General features: G+C 55.2%; 6 protein-coding genes across 6 annotated transcripts; 3 read left to right on the plus strand and 3 right to left on the minus strand.

The window, feature by feature from the left end:
• Nucleotides 1-5,280: 5,280 nt before the first annotated feature.
• Nucleotides 5,281-6,581, plus strand: CCMA1212_003067 (uncharacterized protein; the record flags this gene model as incomplete). Its single annotated transcript, XM_073700430.1, has 2 exons — nt 5,281-5,717; nt 5,840-6,581. The coding sequence occupies 2 exons, from the start codon at nt 5,281-5,283 to the stop codon at nt 6,579-6,581; spliced, it is 1,179 nt and encodes a 392-aa protein (XP_073560954.1).
• A 1,073-nt stretch (nt 6,582-7,654) lies between these two features.
• On the minus strand, nt 7,655-8,344 carry CCMA1212_003068 (uncharacterized protein; the record flags this gene model as incomplete). The annotated part of the gene is made up of 1 exon (XM_073700431.1): nt 7,655-8,344. One exon carries the CDS (start codon nt 8,342-8,344, stop codon nt 7,655-7,657), a length of 690 nt encoding a protein of 229 aa, XP_073560950.1.
• A 1,270-nt stretch (nt 8,345-9,614) lies between these two features.
• Nucleotides 9,615-10,905, minus strand: CCMA1212_003069 (D-xylose 1-dehydrogenase; the record flags this gene model as incomplete). The annotated part of the gene is made up of 3 exons (XM_073700432.1): nt 9,615-10,288; nt 10,349-10,786; nt 10,842-10,905. 3 exons carry the CDS (start codon nt 10,903-10,905, stop codon nt 9,615-9,617), a joined length of 1,176 nt encoding a protein of 391 aa, XP_073560949.1.
• Nucleotides 10,906-11,840: 935 nt separating this feature from the next.
• Nucleotides 11,841-12,843, plus strand: CCMA1212_003070 (uncharacterized protein; the record flags this gene model as incomplete). Its single annotated transcript, XM_073700433.1, has 2 exons — nt 11,841-12,110; nt 12,181-12,843. The coding sequence occupies 2 exons, from the start codon at nt 11,841-11,843 to the stop codon at nt 12,841-12,843; spliced, it is 933 nt and encodes a 310-aa protein (XP_073561031.1).
• A 236-nt stretch (nt 12,844-13,079) lies between these two features.
• On the minus strand, nt 13,080-14,253 carry CCMA1212_003071 (uncharacterized protein; the record flags this gene model as incomplete). Its single annotated transcript, XM_073700434.1, has 3 exons — nt 13,080-13,145; nt 13,199-13,978; nt 14,035-14,253. The coding sequence occupies 3 exons, from the start codon at nt 14,251-14,253 to the stop codon at nt 13,080-13,082; spliced, it is 1,065 nt and encodes a 354-aa protein (XP_073561032.1).
• A 1,649-nt stretch (nt 14,254-15,902) lies between these two features.
• On the plus strand, nt 15,903-21,819 carry CCMA1212_003072 (putative DNA-binding protein SNT1; the record flags this gene model as incomplete). The annotated part of the gene is made up of 2 exons (XM_073700435.1): nt 15,903-19,250; nt 19,324-21,819. 2 exons carry the CDS (start codon nt 15,903-15,905, stop codon nt 21,817-21,819), a joined length of 5,844 nt encoding a protein of 1,947 aa, XP_073561033.1.
• Between the last annotated feature and the right edge of the window lie 838 nt (nt 21,820-22,657).

The raw sequence follows: 22,657 nt of genomic DNA on the forward strand, positions 1-22,657 counted from the left end.
GTTGCTCCCTTAGGTAAGGTACCTATACTTTGAACTAAGGTATGTTGCTCAATCACCTCACTTCAACGGCCTGCTCTATCACCTACCATATCTACTACTCCGAGGCCTGCCGGTCGACCTACTACAACAACCGGGATGCAACATTCTCTCTTCCTGCATTTGCTTCCGCCTAGTAGTACAAATATGTGTATTGCACCCTGATCGTAGATCGATTCCTGGTCTGATAGGGAAGGGTCTTGAAGAAGTGCCGAAACACACAAACTCCTTCAGGAGGTTGCTGATTCTTTAGACAACGCTCACCCCGAACATTACTGCAATTGAGGCGCTCATACTTGGTACCACCCGGTAGTATTATGGAGTAGCATTTCTCACGCCCGTTGAAAAGAGCCGATCCCAGGCTGCGACGTCATCCTGGTCATAACCATCTACTACTTTTAAACTTGACACCCCCAATGTAACATCGCCCTAGGATTTCCTGTGGCATTATTGGACCAGGCCCAGGCCATGCCTGTTCGAGCGCATGTGGTTCAATCAGGCTATAGATGTGATAGATCTAGCAGAAGCCCTTAGCGTCTGGCTTCAAACAAGGGAGCACGACACATGCACGAGAACGCAACATCTACGAAAAACCCAACTCCGCACTCCTCTTACTGAAGAGTCGTCCCTGCGATTAGGAAGGAAAGGTAATCAAAAAGAAGAAAGAGAATGGACAAGAGCATATTGAACAGATCCTAGAGTGAGCGCTTACAGAGCTGTGAGATGGTGATCCCATTCGATGCCCTGTGGTTCATACCGGTACAACACAGTCTCCCCCGGACCAGCAACGGCTCGGGATGCCAAGAGGGTGGACGGAACGCACATCCGGGAAGCGATAGATGTTGGCTGCAGACTTGTGGTGCTTCTGGTCGTTTCCATCCCTTCGATTATGAACTCACAAGTGACGGCATGCAGCATCCGCGGACGTGGCAGCCTAAGATGCGTCGCCTCTACGAAGAATACACGTACTAATACTTGAGTAGTTTGAATATGCAGTTCATATTCTCCGTAAAAGCCCGAGATAGGACATTCTTATTCAAGGGAGGATTGCTCACCGCGGTTTGAGCGTGACGAACCAAGACGAAGCTCGCTTGGCCTGCCGAGGGCGTTGGATAATTTCCATTTCATACCCTGCCGTGGCGTTTCAGTACCTTGAGCAGTAAGTAGTCCGGATACTTGTAGATGCGTGTCTTGGAGTAGCTCAAGGAAGAAGGAGGACGACGCAGTACTACCTCGGTACAGGTATGGCAGCGAGAGAGGCGAGCCAGAACAGAACCCGCCGAGATGCCTCCAAAAGAGTAGCAACAGCGGCAGAGGTGTTTCCAAACCGCGAACAAGCTAACATGATCAGCCGAAGGCAGCTTGACCAGTTTTGAAATTCGAGAGCGTGACTCTAGCTCTATTCATCTAGTCCCCCAGTGCCTGACCTGGAGGACTGTTAGCCGACCTGGACAAACACTACGGCCTAAGAAGGTATGACTACTCTCAAGCTAAAGATAAGGAGACTGACGGGCGTTCTCCCCGCGAGATGATCGGTATACCCACTTCAGACACACTTCGAAGTGGTCTTGAAGTTAAGCTTGGTCCGGAACTGTGTTCCTTTGCTAGAAGCGCGGCCGTAGCCGGAAACAGCCCAGCGGATGGTGCCGGCCATTGTTTCACCCCTTGAAACATTCCGGATACTCTGTGCTTTGCCATGTGACAAGAGTCCCTGGAGGTTCATTCTGCCCCCCTTCTACCGCTTCAGTGGCCCGTTTCTTGGCAAACACCATGCGTGAAGCGACACCGTCCCGCCGAAACACGGCGGCGTGGGTGGTGATGACGCTAGGGAGGAGGCTCAACGACACTCGGCTCAGACATGAGAGCTTGGGCCCAGTAACTTCATGTTGACAGCAATTTGGGGGCGGCGAGCTTGCCAACGCAAGACCCATGCCAGCGGGCCTGACGGAAGTCCGATCACCAGCAATCCTACCTATCTTGCGACAACGTGACAAGCAGAAAGCAAGGAGGCCATGAGGGCAGCAAGTCGGGGTCAAGATTGCCTCTGCTGGGCACGAAAGGTCTCGCAACTATGGAACCCGGTGCGTGTGCCCAGCAAACTCGAGCATGCCGGGTACCGTGCTAAAGCACGTATCTAACGATTAGTACCTGATGATGCATGAATGCGTGGTCCGGTCATGTGCTACACTGCATATATGAGGTCCCAGGCAGAAGATGCGGTGGTGGCTTCAGATACGTGTGGTGGTAATGCCAGGCAGGTCTGAGGCAGCTCGGAAAAGGGAAATACATAGATGAGACATTGCTTGAACAGATGCCCGTAGCCCATTGGCGGGCTGCCTGCTTTGAAGCATCAATGGTGGATGTTTGATGTACGAGGATAATGTACGGAGGAAGTATTTCCGCCTTACAGGGTACCGTTAAAAATTTACGGAGCAGGACGAGCGCGGAGAGGTACTATACGCGGCACGAGGTATTCGAACACGCAACAAGCCACAGTTGGCTTCGACGGAGACTTCCAAAGGGAAGGAGCTGGAGAGGGGGCGTGTGCTGAAGATCTGGGCAGTTGAAACGGTGGCTACCTTACCTTAGGTAGCTGAGCGTACGGGGTATCGGGGCGGAACCTGGAGCCCGTTGAGGGCGCTGCAGTAGGCCAGGTAGCTGCCTCAGTTACAGCACATTCAGCACTTGCCTGTGTTCCTGGCCTTGTACTGCTTGTGCTTCGCGCCTACCTAACCTTACCTTGCTTACCTCGAGTCCTCAACACTCAACACCACGCCCCCTCCCCTTTCCCTTTTCCCCTTCTCCAACCCTTGTGCTTGCGCTGTGCTTCCGTGGTTCTCCGTAATATGGATCGAGGGACGGGGTTCCGACCAGCTGCATGGTACATCAATGCTTGCCAGGATATGCCATACTAGCTAACTTTTCTGTATAGGCACCCAAATGCAAAGCCGTGCTAAGGCGCGATACGCTGGGACCCGTGGGACGGTACGAAGCGGTGGGTGCATGTCGTCCTTTTTTTTTTTGGTACAACTTGCGCGCAGAAAAAAAGAAGAGAGAACCCATTGCCTCCATGCCTTGGTGCTGATGATGGTCTAAGGGCGAGTGTGAGGTGCGAAAGCCGCTAGATCGTGAGGCAGATACGAAGTGCTGGTGCTGGTGCTGGTGCTGAGGCTGATGCTGATGCCAATGCCCGCTCATGGTAACCACAATACTTGCAAGACAAGGGCCTGGCCTCCAACGACAACGTCCTCCGGTTCGACCCCGTCCCAGTACATGTACGCCGCACTTCGTACGTACTTCGTACAGGCCAGCTGTCGCGGCAATGCACGACCAGAATAGCAGGTCGGTGATGCAATGATGCGCCGCCGGCACTTGAACCCACAGCCTCTTCAGCCACTTGACGTGGAACAGCTGAAACATGCAATCAAGGGGCCACGACGACGCTGCTGCAAGATTTCCCAGCCCGACCTTGAGGCACCACCCTGCACCGGCCCAAAGAGCAGCGAGCCTGTGATTAGCTACCGATAGACGTTTTCATGCAACTCGCCTGACGGCTTTTTCCAAGCACAGAGACACCGCCCTGCTCACCGACTGAAAATTGCTTCGACAGCTGGAAGACTGCCTTGGGCAAGCTGGTAGTACTAACTTCTTTGCTACTCTTTCATTGCTTTTTGGCAACTATTTGCTGTCGTCTACGTTGGTCTTGTTTTCAGCCGCACACCCTCCCGCTGCTCACCGTTTGGGCTTCTCACGTCTTTTCCTTTTTCCCCCCCCCTCCTCTTCCCTTCCCCCCAGGTTTCCTCCCCTTTACAATTAGATTCTTCCTTCTGCTTCACTGTGTTGCTGATTTGGCTTGGCCTGGTTTGGTCTGGTTCTGGCCAATCAGTCAGACAGTAATATCCCGGACACTGTCCTCAGCCAGCCGTGCTGTCCTTTTCCATCAGCCGCCTCCCTCCTCAATCTCCCGCCTCACTACCAGGCCAGTCCTTTCACTCTAGTGCCAGGGCTAATTAAGTGACTTCATTCTCTACCGGGAACTAGCCCTATTGCTCGGGCCCGTCCTAGCTTCACAACCCCAGGACGATTCATGTTGCTTGCTTCTCCATGCATGCAAACCCGTTCAAAGCCAGTTACAACATGCTACTCTCTGGCTCTCTTTTTGGCCCCCTCCTTGAATGCACACGTTCCCAATACACACTCCCCCCCACCGTTCTCTTTCCCCAGTCCAGCTGGCGTCGGCAAGCCAATGAGCTTCTTGTGAGCTCGTTGTCCTCTCTTTCGACACCCCTGGGAACTGAGTGGCTTGCCCACTTCCCTCGTCTGCACCAGCAGGTGGCTTCCCGGTTGGCGTCCGCCCTGTCCCAGCGCTGGGTCCTTGCCACCCCTGCTTAGTCCATCTGACGTTTCCTCTCTCATGGAAACTGTCGAGATGGAACTTGTGACTCTCCCAAGGTCGTTCTCCTTCCTACAGTCACTGCAACCCGATCTAATGACAGGGAATTGGTCTGGCCTTGACGTAGTGGCCCGCGTTGCCGCCGAGGAGCCATGGTCTGCTTCATCGGCTCCTCTCATCTCCCACCCCCATTGGCCCAGGAACCACCCCGGGCACGCCAATCATGTTGGCATTCTCTTCATAAACACGTTCTCGGGACGGACCAGACGCCCATTGTATTCATTCCTGAGACAGTACCATCCTTCTTTCTCCTCCGTGCTTCGTACTCTTTCCCCCCCTTTCGCAGTACCTCGAGATTGACACATCTGAGCCCGAATCTTGTCCATCATCGACTCTCGATTCTGTGCCATTGTGCCCTCTCAACGCTAGGAGACACGCCAGCCATACATACCTACATCTCGATCCTCCCCTTGCCGCCTCTGACGCCGTGACTCCCCCCTTTGACAGCACGAGTCTGCCTACCTTAGTGCTGTTGTCTGCTGCCTTATCTGGCTCTCCTTGGAACAGCAAGCCTACCGGACCGGGAGCATCGACGATCTTGCAACTGCGTGTGTCTGCCAAATCTGCTGACACAGCTTTGCCACCTCACTGGGTCTTGCCTCGCCGGACCTCTTCATCGCCTCAATTGCATAGCCCACGCCGGGCTTGACCAGGCGGTCGCTGAGCTGGCTCAACTCCAGAGCCAGTCGCCGGTCTGCCTCCTGCAGGCAGGGCCACCAACGTCGTTCAACGTGGTCGCACACGGCATCGACCTGCTCCGCGCTTCTGGCGCAGCTGCTGACCGACCCCGTATGGGCGGCCGAGGGTTGCCGGCCAGCACCGTGGATATCGCCTCCCTGCTTCGGTTCTCTGCCTCAAACGAGCCCCCCGTGTCGCCCCCAAGACAGCTTCGACCTGCCTCGGTGTCATCAACCCCTAAAAATACTCCTCATGATCTCCCTCCGCGGGCAAGGCCACCGCCTGTAGCTCCGACGCTCATCCCGAGCAGCAGGCGAAGCATGACGCCTCACGTCCCGGATCAGCCAGTCAAGAAACAAACCAAGTGGTCTTCGGAAGAGGATGCCCTCATCATTGAGCTGCGGGGCAAGAACATGAAGTGGGAGGACGTCTCGAAGCGGCTTCCTGGACGCAGCGCCATCAGCTGCCGACTTCACTACCAGAACTATCTTGAGAGACGGAGTGAGTGGGATGAGGAACGCAAGAACAAGCTTGCCAGGCTGTATGAGAGGTACGTACAAAGTATTCACGAGACGGCCAGGAGGCTCTTCCCAACTTGGACCACCACGTCTGCACTGTTCCTCCTTCTCCTTCTTCGCAATCATACAAACAGACTAACATATCAAATTCCAGGTTCAAGGCTGATATGTGGGCCAAGGTAGCTGAAGAGCTGGCGGTCCCATGGCGGGCAGCCGAGGCCATGCACTGGCAGCTTGGAGAGGCGGACATGGCTCGACGAGCTGGTGTGGTTCCCTTTACTCTCGCAAATGTCAACAACGAGTCGGGGAGCAACAGAAGCGTGGCCAGCCGATCCCAGGCTCCGATTCAGCCGCAAGAAACCAGCCGTGAAATGAAGCCACCGTCCCCTCCTTCCAGCTACAGCCGCAGCCAGCTGATGCCGCCCATCGCCCCCATGACACCGGCGCCGCGAACTCCCCGACGAGGACCTATCAACCCGCAACCGGCTCCCCTAATGCTGCCACCGCAACACATGCATCAGACACCCCATCCCCCTCACACAGTCGTCCCGGGGCCGGCTCCGCAGCAGCCGCCGCCGCCACCGGCTCCCGCCCCTGCTCTGCCACACGCTCTTGGTGATTACCGCCGCAGCCCCGGCCCGGGCCTTGCGCCAATACAGCCTCACCCATCGTCTCACATGTCGGGTCCCTTGCCAAGTGTCGCGCAACTGACGACGGGCATGAGTCCATATCGTCCGCCGAGCGGGCCGCCGACGCCCACGTCTCTGCCTGCGATGACCACTACGCCGTTGCCCCGTTACTTACCCCTTGAGCCGGCGGCATCAGCGGGAACAAAGCGGCGAGCGAGTCCGGACATGACACGGCCAGACAGCGCTCACAGGCGAAGGTTGGTATAAGACTGTCTACCTCGTCACCCAGTTGACTAGGTACCAACCCATGTTGAGCATCAAGAGGAAAGAAGAAAAAAAACAAAAAAACAAAATGATGGAGAAAGAATAGAGGATATCACGCTGGGGAGCGAAGATAGGAAATGGCAAGAAAGAGCAAGGGAGCACATCACTCATTTCGTTCCGTACCTGATAAAGGGGCATACATACGCGACTCACTCACACCAGGATGGATCCAATGAGGTAACGCGGATGACACGCATTGGATCGGATCATTTGTTGTGATACCAATGGACGAGGCATACAGCACGGGGTAAGGCAGGAAGCGATGGAAGGTATTCACAGCACAACACGCTCGACCACGGACACTCAGACATTTGCCATTTGTTTCCTTTGTTACTGTTTACTGTTTTTTGGATTATGATTTTCCTGTTTCTGTCGATTGCTTCCGGCGTTTTGTTCTATTTTGCTTTCTCTCCTTCCTTACCTTCGTTTTCACTGTTGTTCTATTCATATTTCGCTCTACGGTTCGGCACATGGCTAGAGGCGCTTCTTGGATTAAAGAAAAGGCTTTGACTTCTTGTTCTGCGGGGAAAGGTTTGGTGCGTGACGGAGCATATTGAAATGGCTTAGAGGGATACACGACTCACCGACGGAGGCTGATGACAGGAACACCATGGGCATCGATGGCTGAGGCAGCCATAGGATAGACGCCGAAGAGCAGGCTAGGAGGAAACAGGAGCGGCAGGCGTTTTTGTTTGGAAAGAATTGGAGTGACATGGAATGTCATTGGCACCGGCACAACTAACACAGGGCTCACAGCCAGTTTTGTTTTGTCTGTTCACCCAAGTATGTAGCTACCTATTACACAAGCATATCTGCAGCGTCTGCTTTGTATCAATAAATTCAACGACATACATGATTTGGATCACAGGGGAACTGGCAGCTGCACATTGTGGGTGTCTCGATGCCTCCTGGAGCAGGCTGCTGCACCACGCTCAGGTATCACGGTCTTGGCAATACAGCATCATACTCCGTAGCATCAACATCAACAGCCTCATCGTCATCATCGTCATCATCATTCAAGCCTGGCCGTTGCTACATATCACCCACCAATTATCCTTTTCATACCCGCTCTCGAGGACCTTTCCTCCCGCCGCCTCAACGTCCTCCTCCAGCTCCCCCTTGCGATACAAGTGATAATACCGCTGGAACGTCGCCTCCGGCTTGCCCTTTGACCGCATCACCCACGGCACCAGCGCGTCCTGCTCCGACCCTTCATCCCACCCCCTCCGACTCGAGCCCTGCTCCAGCGCCCACGCATACACCAGCACCCGTCCGCCTCCATGAACACAGTCCAACAACGCCCTGATGCCCTCCTGCCGCCTCTCCCTCGTCGAGAGATGATGGATCACAGCCACGCAGATGACGAAATCCACCGACCGCCGACGATACGGCAGGCTCAGCGCGTCCGCGACAACGACCTGCGGCGGGGACGCGGGGCCGACGAGCTTGAGCTTCTGCTCCGCGCGGGCGAGCCGGACGAGGGCCTCGCTGCGGTCCGAGGCGAGCATGTGCAGCTGCGGGTTGACGGGGAGGTACTTGCCGTTGCCGCAGCCGACGTCGAGGCCGATGGAGCCCGGGGGGAGGGACGTCAGGAAGGACGAGATGAGGGGCCAGGGCTTGTGGCGGGTGGAGGAGAAGTGTGGCGCGATGGCGTTGTAGACGGAGTGGACGTGGGTTGCCTCGTAGGCTTCTGGGGAGGGATCCATGGCTTCTTTGTCTTGTCTTCCCTTTGTGAGGCGGTGGTGGTGGTGTTGCCAGAGGTTGGGGTTTTGGTGTTGAGGTTGGCGGGGGTTGAGTTTTTCGCTGTTGAGGTGATGCAGTACGTTGAAAGGCTTAGGGCTTGTATCGGTGCGTATATGATGCAGAAAAATGGTTATGGATAGATTGAAATGTAAAAGAGCTGTGCTATCATATCCGCTTCAACGAGACACAGTGCATCAAGGCAAAATAGCCGTAGATTGTGTCGCGTTGAGATAGAGAATCAAAGTTCTAGTATAAAATCAAGGGTGTGCAATTGAATTTTCGCCTACCAGATACCCAAGGCGTGCCCCTAACAAACCACAAGCTTCCATCTAACCTTCAAAACCCGCCCAGCGGAATTTTTCTTCTCCTTCGCGGAACCCGGCTCTCGTTGGAGAAAACAACACTAAAAACTGTCACACCCAACACCAAGCTAATAAAGAATCCTTACGGCAATAGTCCATCCTTGTCAATGCAATCTAGTTCCTTATTTATGCTCTCTTTTTTCCTTTGTATTTCAACTGGGTGTAGAAGCTCCTTCTTGGTTTTCTTGTCTTTATTCTATATTCTTCCAAGTATAGATAAAATGTAAAGACAGTTCAAGTACCACCCAATGGCCGTGATGCAGTCCCTTTTTCTTTGCGTTGCGTCAAGTACCGGCCTGGGGACCCTTGCGTGTTGCGTTTCTGACATGGGACGGGGGACAGCAAGGGCCAGGTTCGGGGAGAGCGGTTGAACATCCTTGGGCGAAATGCCCCGGAAGGGGGGTCCCATGGATATGGGGAAGCATCCTCGTATCATGACTCCATTCTTTTTGCAGACGCCATATCACATGCTGCTGCTGTCGTCTAGACATGCTGATTCGAGATGGACTGGAAAGAGATTGTGCTTTGCGATTTGTCTTTCACCACAATCTTCAGGGAGTATGGTAGCCGTCATCTTACACTTGGCTGTATGGTCAAGAACAACTGCAACCTTGCAGTTGTATGATGCTGCTGTTCCTTCTATGTGGCAATAAGCATTCCGAGTGCGCCACGGACGGGCCCTGGAAATGCAGGTATATACCCCGTCATTTCTCACATGTAGCAAGGGCGCACACGACAGACTCGGCATCCAATCTTCTGGCGTTTTCCAGTTGATCAAGCTTTGAATTTCATAAGACATGTGCTCGTAGCAGTTGCTTTCATCCTCCTCCTGTCATCGTCCCACCCGTTCCACTCACGACCCAGTACCCGTCTACTGATTCCCCGTGTTGAGAGGGCTCTTGGGATCATAGACATCCGTCGTAATCAGGTCCGGATACGTGATGCCACCCTGCCTCAGCGCCTCCTCCATCGTCTCCATAATGACAATGCTCTCCTTCCACGGCAACGTGGCACTCTCCAACTTGCCATCCCGAAGGCATCGAGCGCACTCGTCCGCCTCCCAGAACATTCCGTGGCCCGAGTCCTTGCGCGCGGGGTCTGCGGGGATGGGGCAATCAACCGTCTGCGCCTCGCCGTTCGCCTTCACCACCTTGTACTTGAGCGGCCGGTAGGTCGGGAAGAAGACTTGGATTTCTCCCTGGGATCCTTGGATTCGTACCGCCGGGACGACATCCTTCTCGGGGTCGGTATCCGCTCTCATCGTCGTCGAGGCAATGCCAATGCTGTTGTGGCGAGGGAAGCTGCAGATGACGGCGGTATTCTCGTCTGCGCCAGTGGTGTACTTGTGGCTGGAAGCAACCACGGTGGGAGCCTCCTTTTCCTCCTCTGGCTGCAAATGATACAAGGTCTGGAACACCCAGGTCAAGGGATAGACTCCAAGGTCCAAGAGGGCGCCGCCTGCAAGGTCAGGGTTGACCATCCGATGCGAATCCGCGAATTTCAAGGCTTGACCCTGCTCTGCGTTTGCGTTGAAGGACAAGTCGGCTGTTCTGAATTAGTATGTATTTCGTCCCCCCCTTATGTTGTGTGTAGTTCATGGCTCACCGATTGTTCGAAAGACGGTGCCAATCTCGCCGGCGGCAATGAGTTCTCGGATCTTGATGCTCAGCGGGAAATACCGTGTCCACACAGCCTCCATCAGGAATAAGTTCTTCGCCTTGGCCGTCTCAACAAGCTTTCGAGCCTGCGCAGCCGTCACGGTGAAGGCCTTTTCACACAAAACGTTCTTGCCGGCTTCCAGCGCCAGCATAGTGTTCTGGAAGTGGTGGCTGTGGGGAGTTGCCACATAGACAATGTCGACGTTGGGATCGGCTACAAGTTCTGGGTATGATCCATACGTCTTGGCGTCAAAGGCACCGTCGATTCTCTGGAGGAATTCCTCTGCTCTCTTGCTGCTGCTGGAAGAGGCCACGGCCACGATCTCGTGGCGCACATCATCGGCACCTCGAATCGCGGGGTTGCACAAGAGATCCTTGCAGAAGGCTGAGCGCTGTCATGTTAGCTCAAACCATTTCATTGTCAAGGGACGACTACTGACTCTCTGCGATTCCGCCAGTGGCCATAATGCCCCATTTCAGGGTGTAGGGGTTTCCAGACGCCATTGTGGATGATGAGGTACGGTTGAAGTTGCTGAATCGAACGATGATGATGATGACAATGACTCCCGCAGCCCAGGATTTGTAGTCGGAGGATGTGCGACTCTTAAATACGTAGCCTCTCCTCCTCAGCCCTCCTCTTTTACGAGAGCCTGAAGTCATTCAAGGAATCAACGGCCAAGGCTAGGTGCTCCACACGTAGCGTAGTCGATCTTCGCCCTCGCCAATCAACGACTTCCCAGGTCTGAGATGTGGTGGAGGGGATTCCGTAACCCGCGGCCGAGTCTGCGGACAAAGTTGCCCCGCGGCAACTATTTCTCTCTCTCTTTTGCCCACGGTTATTATGGCTCGAATCGAATCGTTCGTCATGGCAGAGATGCTAGTCGGATTCGGCCGTGGTGGGGGGCTGGAGCATGCGATCCAATTAGGCTCAATAGAGGCCTCAATTTCCACGGCTCTCATTACCCCGAAGATATGAGACGGCAAGCAGGTCGATAGATAAGAGCTGTGACATCGCGGTGGTTGGATCCGAGAAGCGACGGAGGGATCTCGGCTCTGGAATTGCAATGTTGGAGGAAAAAAAAGGAGATGTAAGATGGAGGAAACTCGAGAGCTATCCAAGTTGATTGATGATTACCTAAGTCTGGTCGTGATGTGATGGTGACAAACTCAACGATGTGAAAGAAGGAGCCCTCCAACTCGTCGTATCTGTTCTTGCCCCGCGCTCGACAGCTCCGCTACTAAGAATCGATGCTTATATCCATTTCCAAGCTTGATAAGCCTGTGACGGCTCTCATCATTCATCATTCATCTTCCTCTTGAGGAAACACGCATGGATTGGATGAGCCAACAGCGAAGTGATCGTTCCTCATTTGTATCACGGCCACTCGTATTCATATCGTTGCGCAGCTGGTCCTAAAGTGTTTGACATAACATACATGATGGCACGTCCGGCAATTGGGGCGCAGGCATCACGCCTCGCGCGAGATCTGCCTCTTGGCTGCTCAACAGGCTCCGCTCGCATCCCGAAACTCGTCTATGGCACTGCCTGGAAGAAAGATCAGACCGCGGATCTCGTGTACTTGGCTCTGAAAACTGGCTTCCGCGGCGTCGACACTGCGGCTCAGCCCAAGCACTACGATGAGCGTGGTGTTGGTGCCGGTGTCAAGCGTGCTATAGGAGAAGGCCTCATTAAGCGTGAAGACCTCTTCGTATGGCCTGACCTCGGCGCTTTCACGATGCGCATCTCTCAGTGGAGTTCTGGCTAACCGCATGGTACAGATCCAGACAAAGTTCACTTCTCCGGGAGGACAGAATCATATCACTCCGTACGATATAAATGCCCCGCTGGCTGATAAAGTTCATCAATCCGTGCAGTCGTCTTTGGAAAACTTCACCGTCGAAGGCCAGGAGCCATATCTGGACAGCCTTGTGCTGCATTCTCCCCTGGAAACCATGCAGGAGACAGTCACCGTGTGGAAGACCCTCGAATCATACACGCCGCACAAGATTCGCCATCTGGGAATATCCAATACGACCCTTCCGATCGTGGCAGCCTTGGTCAGCGACATGACCGTCAAGCCAGCCGTCGTGCAAAATCGCTTCCACAACAAGACTGGCTATGAGAAAGACCTCAGGACTTTCTGTCGCGAACACAAGATAGTGTTTCAATCTTTCTGGACTGTCTCGGCCAATCGACATCTTCTTCAAAGCAGCCCCGTGCGAGAGGTGGCGCAAAAGGCCGGAGTGGGAGCGGTTCCGGCGTTCTATTCGTTGGTATTGGGACTGGAGGGAACCACCATCTTGGATGGCACAACAAGCGAGACGCACATGATTGATGATTTGGAAGGCATTGAAGTGGTAGGCGCCTGGGCGGAGGGCGAGGGAGCAGACGACTGGGATTTTGCGCTGAGGGGCTTCAAGCAGCTCATTGGGGAATCGTAGGTCCCCCAAGATGTGTATGACGCTGGCAAGCTGTGGCCGTCGTGCGAATATGATGATACTTTGACTATCAGGAATGAAATTTTGAAGCGATGCTCGTTAGCTTCATGGTGTGCGATATGCTTCCACTTCGTTTGCGACCACTGGGGTAAGCAGAGGCACGGTTTGCCTATATATCACGTTGCCAGGAAGAGGAAGAGAAGTTTGAACTACCTTTATCTCTTATGTGTACTATATGTCTAAATATCTTTCGCAAATGTATTCGCCACGATAAATGGAAAGCATGCTGTCGCCTCGAGATAGACCTATCGCTTCGTGTCAGCTCATGTTCATCGTCAGTGAAAGAGAATAAACTTACCTTGACATTATCTGCGCCAATTTTGATCTTGCCCCATGATACTGCTTCGTCCGGACGCGCACCAGCGTCACTGCCGTCAAACTCCTGGGCTGTGTTGATGTACACGGCTGATTCCGCACCATTTCTCATGAGGCATGCATTTGCAATGTGGTGCTTCACGACACCCCCTCCGAGGATGATCATGCCTGCTCGCTTCGCGCGAACTGCAATTGTGTTGATGCGTCGAATATCCTCCACGAGGTCGATCCTTAGCTGCTGCGGTGAGGTCTTGAACGTGTGGAAATAAAGCATATCTCCAAGGCTGCCGTCCGTCAAGGCAGGGCAGAAGACAGGTATGTCGTTCTTGTACGCCCAGTAATAGACTGATCGCTCGTCATTGATCTCCTTGCCCAGTCGGTGGATGACTTTTGAAGGCGTCCAGTGAATCTCGTCCTCGGTTCCTTTGCTGGCCTCCTGCTCCTCCAGCATCTTGTCAAAGATGGGCACCACCCAGTCCTCAAAAGCGCAGTAGTTGGCGTTGGGTACGACGAGGTTTCCGATGCGGTTGAGACCCCTTTTCCGCAGATCTGCGCCGACGGCACTGAAGGAGCTCATGTATGTCTCACCGAGACACTTGATGAAATCCTCCTCTACGCCTCCGGCCGTCGTGACAATGCATGAGACATGCTTGTGCTCCACCAGCCACCGAAAGACACCCCTTAGACCGGATGAGATGAGATTGGAGGTGTATCCCAGGAAAATCGTCGTCTTGTCTCCCGTTTCAGGGTCCCTCCACGCTCTCTTTTCTAGGTGTAAGTCATGATGATTTCATCCGAGAAGGAATAACATGTACTGACCATGTCGTTGATGATTCTTATGGCCTCGCTCATGGAAGTCGCCTGGAATCCCATATTTCTCATACCCAGAAACAAATCCTCCGCGGTAATAGGCCCTTTCAGCTTGTTAAAGTCGAGCTCTTCTACCTTTTGGGCATCCTTGGGCATTTCTTCCGATTTGACGAGCACCGCATTCGTGACCTCGGGTGGAGGCGCACCTGAGCTGCCATTTTCTGCCATATTGGGATGAAGAATCTGAGGTGATGGGTTGGTAAGATATGAGCGTTTCTCTTTCCAGCCCCGAGCCAGGTGACGAATGCTATAACAGAGGAATATTTAAATGAAAAGAAAGACACTCCTCCCTTATGATGAAAGTCGGTATGAGTAAGAATTGAAGACGATGCCTCTCACAAGTTGCAGCGCTCGAGGGTAACTCTGGTTCATCCGCTAGCAGAAAATTGCGTCTTTCAATAAGTTTACATAATCAGAAACCTTGAAAATACTGAATCTGGGAGTCAACATCGAGTCTGCGCGCTAGTCCAAACACGGCAGCACTCAATGATTTGATACCCGAGGTCCTGCAAAAGGCCCCGCCTGCTGCCCGGGTGCTGAACAGCACCACAGCCCCAAAGCGGACTAGCGCCCAGCGTCTCGCGGCAGAGAAATGCTAAGGCTCTGTCTGTCCAAGCGCCACGCGATCTGGATGTATTTTGAAGTCTCTCGGCAGTAAACCTCGACATCTTCAGCTCCTTCATCCCTCCAGCACTCCGACGCCCATCTGCATCGAGACCCTGAGGACAGCCCGCGGCTTCTTAGTCAGACATCGCCGCTGGTTTTTTCTCTTGTCCTTTTGTTCTGGGACCGTCGAGGCCTCGTGATTTCGACCTTTACAGCGACCCCCCTGCGGCTGGATCTCACAAGGCAGAGGCGCTGCTAGCCAAAGTAGGGCATCGAGTGGTTTGGGAGTCTTCGTGTTCATCGCCGCAGAAGCCGGCTTCGTCACGCATCTTCCGTACCGGCTTCGCGGCGACACCGGCCTCTGGATGAGACTTGCGACACCTCTGGAGAGTCTCATCCGGCACTGGCTCGGCATTGCTCATGTAAGTATCGCGCTGAGACCGCTGCATTAAGCTGGGAATCATTCGCGAATAGTTTCAACTGCGCCGCCAAACAAGCCACGATTGCCTTTTGGAGACGTCGCTGGGCAACTAACTCGCTCTCTTCGCTCTAGGGCGTCTAGGTACTCGCGATACGACGCGGACCGGCGGTCGAGGTCTCCCCGAGATCGTTCCCCGGATCGCTTTGATCGGGCATCACATTATAGCGATGGCGATAGGCGGCGCTCGTCTGCAGAAGCCAGAACGAACTCGGCTGGTTTCCCCCCAGGCAGGGATGTTTTCGGGGATCAGCTGCGTAGAGAGCCCCCTCGTGGTCCCAAGGCTCTGATAGACCCCCCGGTCGGGCCTCGGGGAGGAGGATTTGCTGGCGACTTTCGAGGCGGACGGGGGCGAGGCAGAGGAGGGCGAGGATGGCCTGGGAGAGATGACAGTCGTGATAGAGGCAGGGATAGAGACATCGATTTTCGAGACCGATACCGAGACGACAGAAGCCGGGAGCGCGAGCGAGAGCGGGAATGGCGCGACCCAAGAGATTTTCGCCTGCGCAGATCACCGATTGGAAGAGCACGGTCGCCGACGCGAGATTTTCGAGAACGTGAGCGGGATCTACCTCCGGGTCTCGATGCGGAAAGGTCACGACGTGGTTCTCGCGATGGCGGGCCTCCCTCAGCTGGCTCGTCATCGTCGGAGCCTTTGTTCGGCGTCTCACCGTTTCCTCGAGGCGGAGGGTTTATTCGCGGCCGTGGAAGAGGGGGAAGGGGCGATTGGCCCATGGAAAGAGGTCGAGGGCGAGTCCCCTATGACGATCGTGGTGACCGCTACCCTCGTAGTAGATCTCAGGAAGGTCGCTGGGCGCGTGAGCGGGAAGAGCGTGAGCGCGGTGATCGATACCCAGAGGCCGACTTGCGTCGCGATCCGCGCGATGAGAGGGACCGAGGAGAGCGTGAACTCTTCCGTGCCAAGATGGAAGCGCGAGCTGCCCAGGAATCGGCTGCGCAAGTCAAGGATGTTTCGCCTCCTCCTGTAGCGCCGTCAGCCCCAGCATTTGGCTCTGTGCCAAACCGAGTACCGAGTACTGGCGATGCGCAGGCCCTTCCCAGCGTCGCATCGAACAAACCGCCCCCTACTGCTCCACGGGCCTTTGGGGACCGTCCTGTTTCCGCAGGCCAGGGCTCCGGCGCTGCTCCCGAAACGCCCCAGCCACCTATTGGGCCCTCAAAAGTCATGCCGCACGACAGTCCGCCTATCCCCCTGGGTCCCCGACTACAACAGCCCAAACCTCCACGCCCGTCTAGCAAGCAATGGATCAATCCGAGTTTGAAGAAACCACCGCCGGAGTCGCCCAAGGTCATGAGGTCGCAAAGCTTTGCCCAGCCACGACCAATCCCACTTCAAAGAGGCGCTTCACAAGTCGAGCCGTCTGACTCAAGGCGACCGCGTAGTAGCGACGCAAAGTCAGATCCCTACTTGGGGTTGGAGAACAGGATGCGAGCCCATCATAGCGAGGAGCCAGGCGAGATAACGACAAGCTCTGAAGCCGAGAAGCCACTGGGAAAGGAAGCGGCCGATTACAGGCGGCCAGAATTGATGGATCATGACGCTGGCACCTCGGATCGCCCACAGCATCTTGCTGAGCTGCCCTCTACTTCTCCGAAGCTGGACTCACATACCAAGCCCCAGGAAAGCAAAGCAAGCGAGGAAACTCAGCGTCCTCTCGAGGCAGCAGCTACGAAGCGTAAGAGCAGACTGTTCAAATCGCGCGCCGTTCGATTTGCTCTACCTCCAAAAGCCGTGCCACAAGAGGAGACTCCCGAATCCGACGACGAGGATATGGGCGATTATTTCGACATGGAAATCAACAAGACCGAAGCCGAATTGAGCAAACTGCAAAAGCCAAAAATGCCCGTTGAAGTAATACGCCGGTACATGACTCAATCGCACGGGTCAATGGTGCAGATACTGAATGAGGGAGAGGAGCTTTCAGGGACACTCGGCAATGCTCCAGAGATTCCTGAGCCCGAGACAGACAAGATGGAACTGGAACCTGCTGTTCAACACGAAGAGCCCCTGGTTGCGCGCGATGAACCTCTTGAATCACGAGATGTCAGGGAGGCCAACCATGCAACTGAGGCCGCCAGTGATCAACTCGTTCCAGTATCGACCGAGGCGGAGGGGAAGGAGGAGAAGGATGAGGAAAAGAAGGCAATTCTCGAACCAGCTCTTCCAGAAGAACAGGAAGACCGTCAACCAAAGGCGGAAGAAATGGACATGGATGAAGGGCCTACGCTTCCACCTTCTGAGCCCATTCACGAACCGGAGCCGCCGGTCGAAACCGCGACCAACGACTTGCTTGAAGACAAAGAAGCTGCGCCCGTTCCGGCTGCTGCAGAGACTTTGGCAACCGTTGATGAGGCTGCTCGCTCCCCGAGACCGGTCGAAGTGGAATCTAAACCGCCAAGCACTCCATCTCAAGTAGCGGACGAGGACGATGAGACCGAAACAGAAGATGAGGCTTTCATGGAGGCCCAGGCGGTGGCAGCTGCCGATACAGTCCGTCGGTACATGACGACGCCTCCCGTGGATAGCCTCCCCGGCGGAGATGGTCATCAACCGCTCTGGTACCAGGACAAGGAGTTTCTCTCAACATTGGAATCAGATCCCCACGTTGACGACTTCGTTACCATGTTTCTTGAGAAAGTCCACCCTACTAGGTCGAACGAACAGCGCCGCGCGCAGAACACTTATGCCGCGAACTACATGCAATATCTTCGATTCACCATGTCAGACGATCCCGCGGCAACAAAGAGCAGGGATAAGTTCTCCGTCTCAGCTCCCTCAGAGACTGCAGGTACCCCGGCGCCCGAGCAGAAGCCAGAAGGTAGGGGATCTGGAAGGAGATTCGCCACAGAGCGTGATCTCGAACGCGTGCTTCAAGCGTCTATGCGGGAAGATGAGGAGAGAAAGGAGCGAGAGCTTCGAATCCAGCAGGAGAAATATCGCAGCGACAAGGAAGCCGTCATTCCGGATATGTACTGGGACGACTTGGAGAAGCAGCGAGTTCAGTATGTGGATCGGTCGGGATTCACCCCCCCGGAGAGGCTTGTCTCCGCATGGCACGTATTCCGGCCCATCAACAACTTTACAGAAGAAGAAGCGCAGCTCTTTGAGAAGCGATACCTGGAGGTTCCCAAGCAATGGGGCAAGATCGCGGAAGCTCTGCCGCATCGCGACTTCCGTGCCTGCATCCAGTATTACTACCTGATGAAGGGGGAACTCAACCTCAAGGAGAAGCTCAAGAAACAGCCAAAAAGGCGCAAGAAGGGTGGCCGGGGCAAACAGAGATCCAGCGCCTTGGTTTCGGAGCTCGGCAACGGCGAGCCGGAAGGCGAGGAGGCGCCCCAGGAAAGCGGAGAGAACGGGGAGAGGCGGAGGCCACGGCGGGCTGCTGCTCCCACATGGGGCTTCGAACAACCCACTACGGACGGCGAGAGCACCCCTGCTGCTACTCCTGGGCGTCGCGGAGCGTCTGCTGCATCTAAGGGCGATCAGCCGGAAAAGGTCGACGGGAGAAAGGGAAGACGAAAGGCCAAGGACAAGGACAAAGACAAGGACAAGGACAAGGAGAAGGAAAAAGACAAGGAAGTCAAGGCATCCAAGCCCAATCAGGCTCTCGCCGCTGCGCCTGGTCCCGCGGCCGGGAAAGGAAGAGGCCGAGCCGAATCTCGCCCGGTGCCTGCGGAATTCCTCGCGGTCCCTCCTCTACCGTCCGACCCTCATCGTTTGCCGGTTCCGTTCGAACAACCGTTGCAGGCGGGTATCCAGGCCCCGTTTGCCGTGCCGCAGCCGCCGCTTATCGAGAGGCCAAAGCCTGTAGCCGTTGCTGGATCCATTACGGAGGTAATGGCGGCACCCTCACTTCGACCAGAACCACCCCCACCTCCTCCATCGTCTATAACCACCTTTAACTTGACACAGCAGATTCCTGAACGGAAGCCACTGTCTCAGGCATCGAGCTATTGGAGTGTGTCGGAAGCCAATGATTTCCCACAACTCTTGAGAGCTTTCGGTTCTGACTGGTCGGCGATTGCGAAACACATGGGTTCAAAGACTACGGTCATGGTATGTGGACGTTTTCCCTTGTAAAGCACCGTGAGTGAACAAGTCTTATACTAATCATGGTGCAAATGAACAGGTCAAGAATTACTATGTCCGGCAGAAGGACTCTGGTAAACCAGAATGGGAGGCAATTGCTCAGGAGGCTGATGCAAAGCGGGCTAGGGGGGAGAAAAGACCTGATCCACCCGTACCTACTACTGGCGGCCGGGGCAGGAGATTTGAAGGAACGGCAGCTGGAACCTCAAGACCCCTTGCGGTGGCTCCAGGAGCTGCAGACCCTCATGGCGATCTTCCCCAGCCCAAGGTCGAGCCTGCACCTCCACAGCCATTGAGGCAACAGCAGCATTTGTCGAGCTACGGAGTACCAATTGCACAGGCTCCAGTCCAAACTCCCCTGGCACAGCCAGTCCAGGCGGCCCTTGCTGTACCAGCTCATACAGTCCCTCAAGCGACGCAGCAAGCCATATCTCCCAATGCGCGCTCAATGCATCAAGGATTGCCGCCCTTTGGCTTCCCGGAACGGGATCGCGAGCCTGTTCCACCCCAGCGTGTGCCGCTGCCGCAGAAATCGCCTGCCAGCCAAGTTCCGGAGCTCCGAGATCCGCGCCCGTTGTCTGTGGCCCAGCCATTGCAGCCGGCACACTCCGAGGCCCTCGCTGAGCGCGAACGTTCTGCTCAGCTAGAGCGGATGAATATGGAGAAGAGATTCAGGGAGCAACAGCATAGGGAACAACAGCACCGAGAGCAGCAGCACAGGGAACAACAACACCGGGAGCAGCAGCATATGGAACAGCAGCATAGAGAGCAGCAACACCGGGAGCAGCAACATCGGGAGCAACAGCACAGAGAGCAGCAGCATAGGGAGCAGCAGCTCATGCGAGAGAGGGAAATCGAAATCGAGAGAGAGCGCGAGCGCGAGAGGGAGAGAGAAAGGGAGATCCGGCAAGCAGAGTCGATGAGGATGAAGCAAGAGGTCGAGGCACCACTTCACCGCTACGAGCCATATGTCAGCCATCGACAGCAGCTCAGTCACGGCGGAGGCCCTCGAGAACCATTCACATTGACCAGGCCCCCGCCTCAGGAGTCTTCCCGTGGCGTTCCCCCTCAACCGTATCCCACCACGGTTTCCCAACCACAACCTCAACAACCACAGCCGATGCGGACACTGCTCTCGGACCCCGTGGCGATACAATCACCACCCCTGGCGCCTCCATCCTCTAGATCAGCCCAGGCTCCTCAGCAAAGAATGCCCCCAGGCCCTCCGCATGAGCCTTATGGTGCGGCTGCTCAAGCTCAGCATACACCTTCAATGCCTCCGCTTACGCCTGCACGACCGCCCGAGCCCCGGAAATCAAACATTATGGCGCTTCTGAACGATGACCCTCCGCCGCCTAAGAGGGTCGCCGAGGTTACGCAAAATCACGCGCCTGGGCCGTCGCCGACGCCGCCTTCTCAGGGCATTGGCCGGCCGCCGCCACCTCCGGCTGCGTCTGCACAAGCTGCCCCGATCCGCCGAGAAACGGATGCGCACTACTCTCCATACGGACGAACGCCGTCCAGCGGACCATCGGCTATGCCTTCTCTCAAGCCTCCTTATTCCTCCTCGCCAGCTCCTTCGCAACATATCAGTGGACACCGAAGCATGCCGTCTGATCCCGCGGTGGAGGTTGAGTATTACAGGCAGCATGCCTATCCGCCCAGTCATCCCGCCAGCGGAACCAACTCTCCCCAAACATCACAGCGCTACCCTCCGCCTGCGCAATCGAGCCAACCCCAGTACCAGTCTCAAACGGGGTATCCCACGTCGTACGGGGGAGGTTCTCAGCCAGCACACATCACCTCGCCGCCGCCACAGCAATATGCGACTCACTCATCGTCTAGAAGCCGTGAGATTCCGCCAAGCAGCCGTGATAACGTCTGGCCATCGTCGGGTCACCAGGCACAGGCTTCCGATATCCGATCGCAAGGCAACAGCTGGACACCTCAGCCGTCCAAGGCCGCTCAGGCTCCTCCACCGCACGCGCAGCCGGCTTGGGGATCGCAGCACCCTTCGACGAAACCAGGGACACCAGCACAGGCATGGCCAGCAGCAGCCCCGCCACCACAACAGCACATGTCCATGAGAGATGAGCGAGGGCCTCCTTCGATATACGGACAATCACAGCAGCACACGCTACAGTCTCGGTACCAGTCGACGACACGAGGACCTGAGCCTCTGTCTTCCGCGTCTCAACCGTATCCGCGCTATGCGTCGACTCCTGGCCCACGAGACCCGCGAGATCCACGAGAGCCATCGAGCCGGAGCTACACGCCGAGTGTGTATGATGGTCGCCCGCCGCCACCCGCTCAGGCACAAGTGCACGGTTATCCAGCACCCGACCCGAGAGAGATGCAGCTACGAGATGCGCGAGACCAAAGAGACCCAAGAGATCTCAGAGATATGAGGGATCCTAGGGATCCCAGGGACCCGAGGGACCCGAGAGATCCAAGAGACCCGCGCGACATTATGAACCGCGGTAGTCTTCGATCGCACGAGTACGACCGGCACCCAGACAGTAGGTATGGACGGTGAAGAGTATCTGCGATTGAAGACGAGAGATAAGCGGAGTCGTCACGCTTCCTGCAGATTGTTTGCCTTTTCTGTGCTCTCTCCTTTTTGCCCTTCGAGATTTGTATACGGGTCTTGCTAGTTTGCTCAAATTGGTCTTTTTTATAGAGAGGCAACTTTAGGGTACTGAGGGGATATACGACGTGAGGTTTTGGTGGGTTTATCAGATATTTGGCGGAGAGAGCTGTCGTCTATTTTTGTCAAAGCAGGGCCTGCTGGTTTTTTTGTTTCCATTGCGAAAATGGAAATCCTCGTTTGATGGATATGATGCAAGTTATAGGTTCTTTTTGAGTTTGGACTGGACTGCAGTATAAGATCGCGGGGGGGTGGCTGCGTGTCGCTTTGAGGCGATGTGGTATCATAGTTTTCGATGATGAAATGTTCATAGATGGATTTTCTTTTCTTGATTGAACTCTTCTGTGACATACTTGGAGGTGAAAGACATCATTATTGGATTGTCACGATTGGGTTCTTTGTTGATGTATCTTCATCTCACTCGCTGATGACATCGTTTTCTAGCAAGTGCGTTGATTGGCGGGGCACGTTGGAGCTACCTACAAGAATATGGATAGACCCAACGAACCTCGCGCGCGTCACGCAAACCTCCAAAGCCACCAACTTGCACCACCTCATCCAAACCTCCCCAATCCCAATCCCCTCTTTATACCTCCCAATCAAAGCAGAGGAATTGAGCCCATCAAAGACAGAGCGAAGAGCGGGAAGCAAGGAGGTTCCTGCAATGGACGCCCGCCCCAGCGGCACCGCAAGCAGCAGGGCATACTTTGAACAGCAGCGCGAGGCC

Source organism: Trichoderma ghanense (genome assembly GCF_004382785.1).
Source record: "Trichoderma ghanense strain CCMA-1212 chromosome Unknown scaffold_2, whole genome shotgun sequence".
Classification (NCBI taxonomy): Eukaryota; Fungi; Ascomycota; class Sordariomycetes; order Hypocreales; family Hypocreaceae; genus Trichoderma; species Trichoderma ghanense.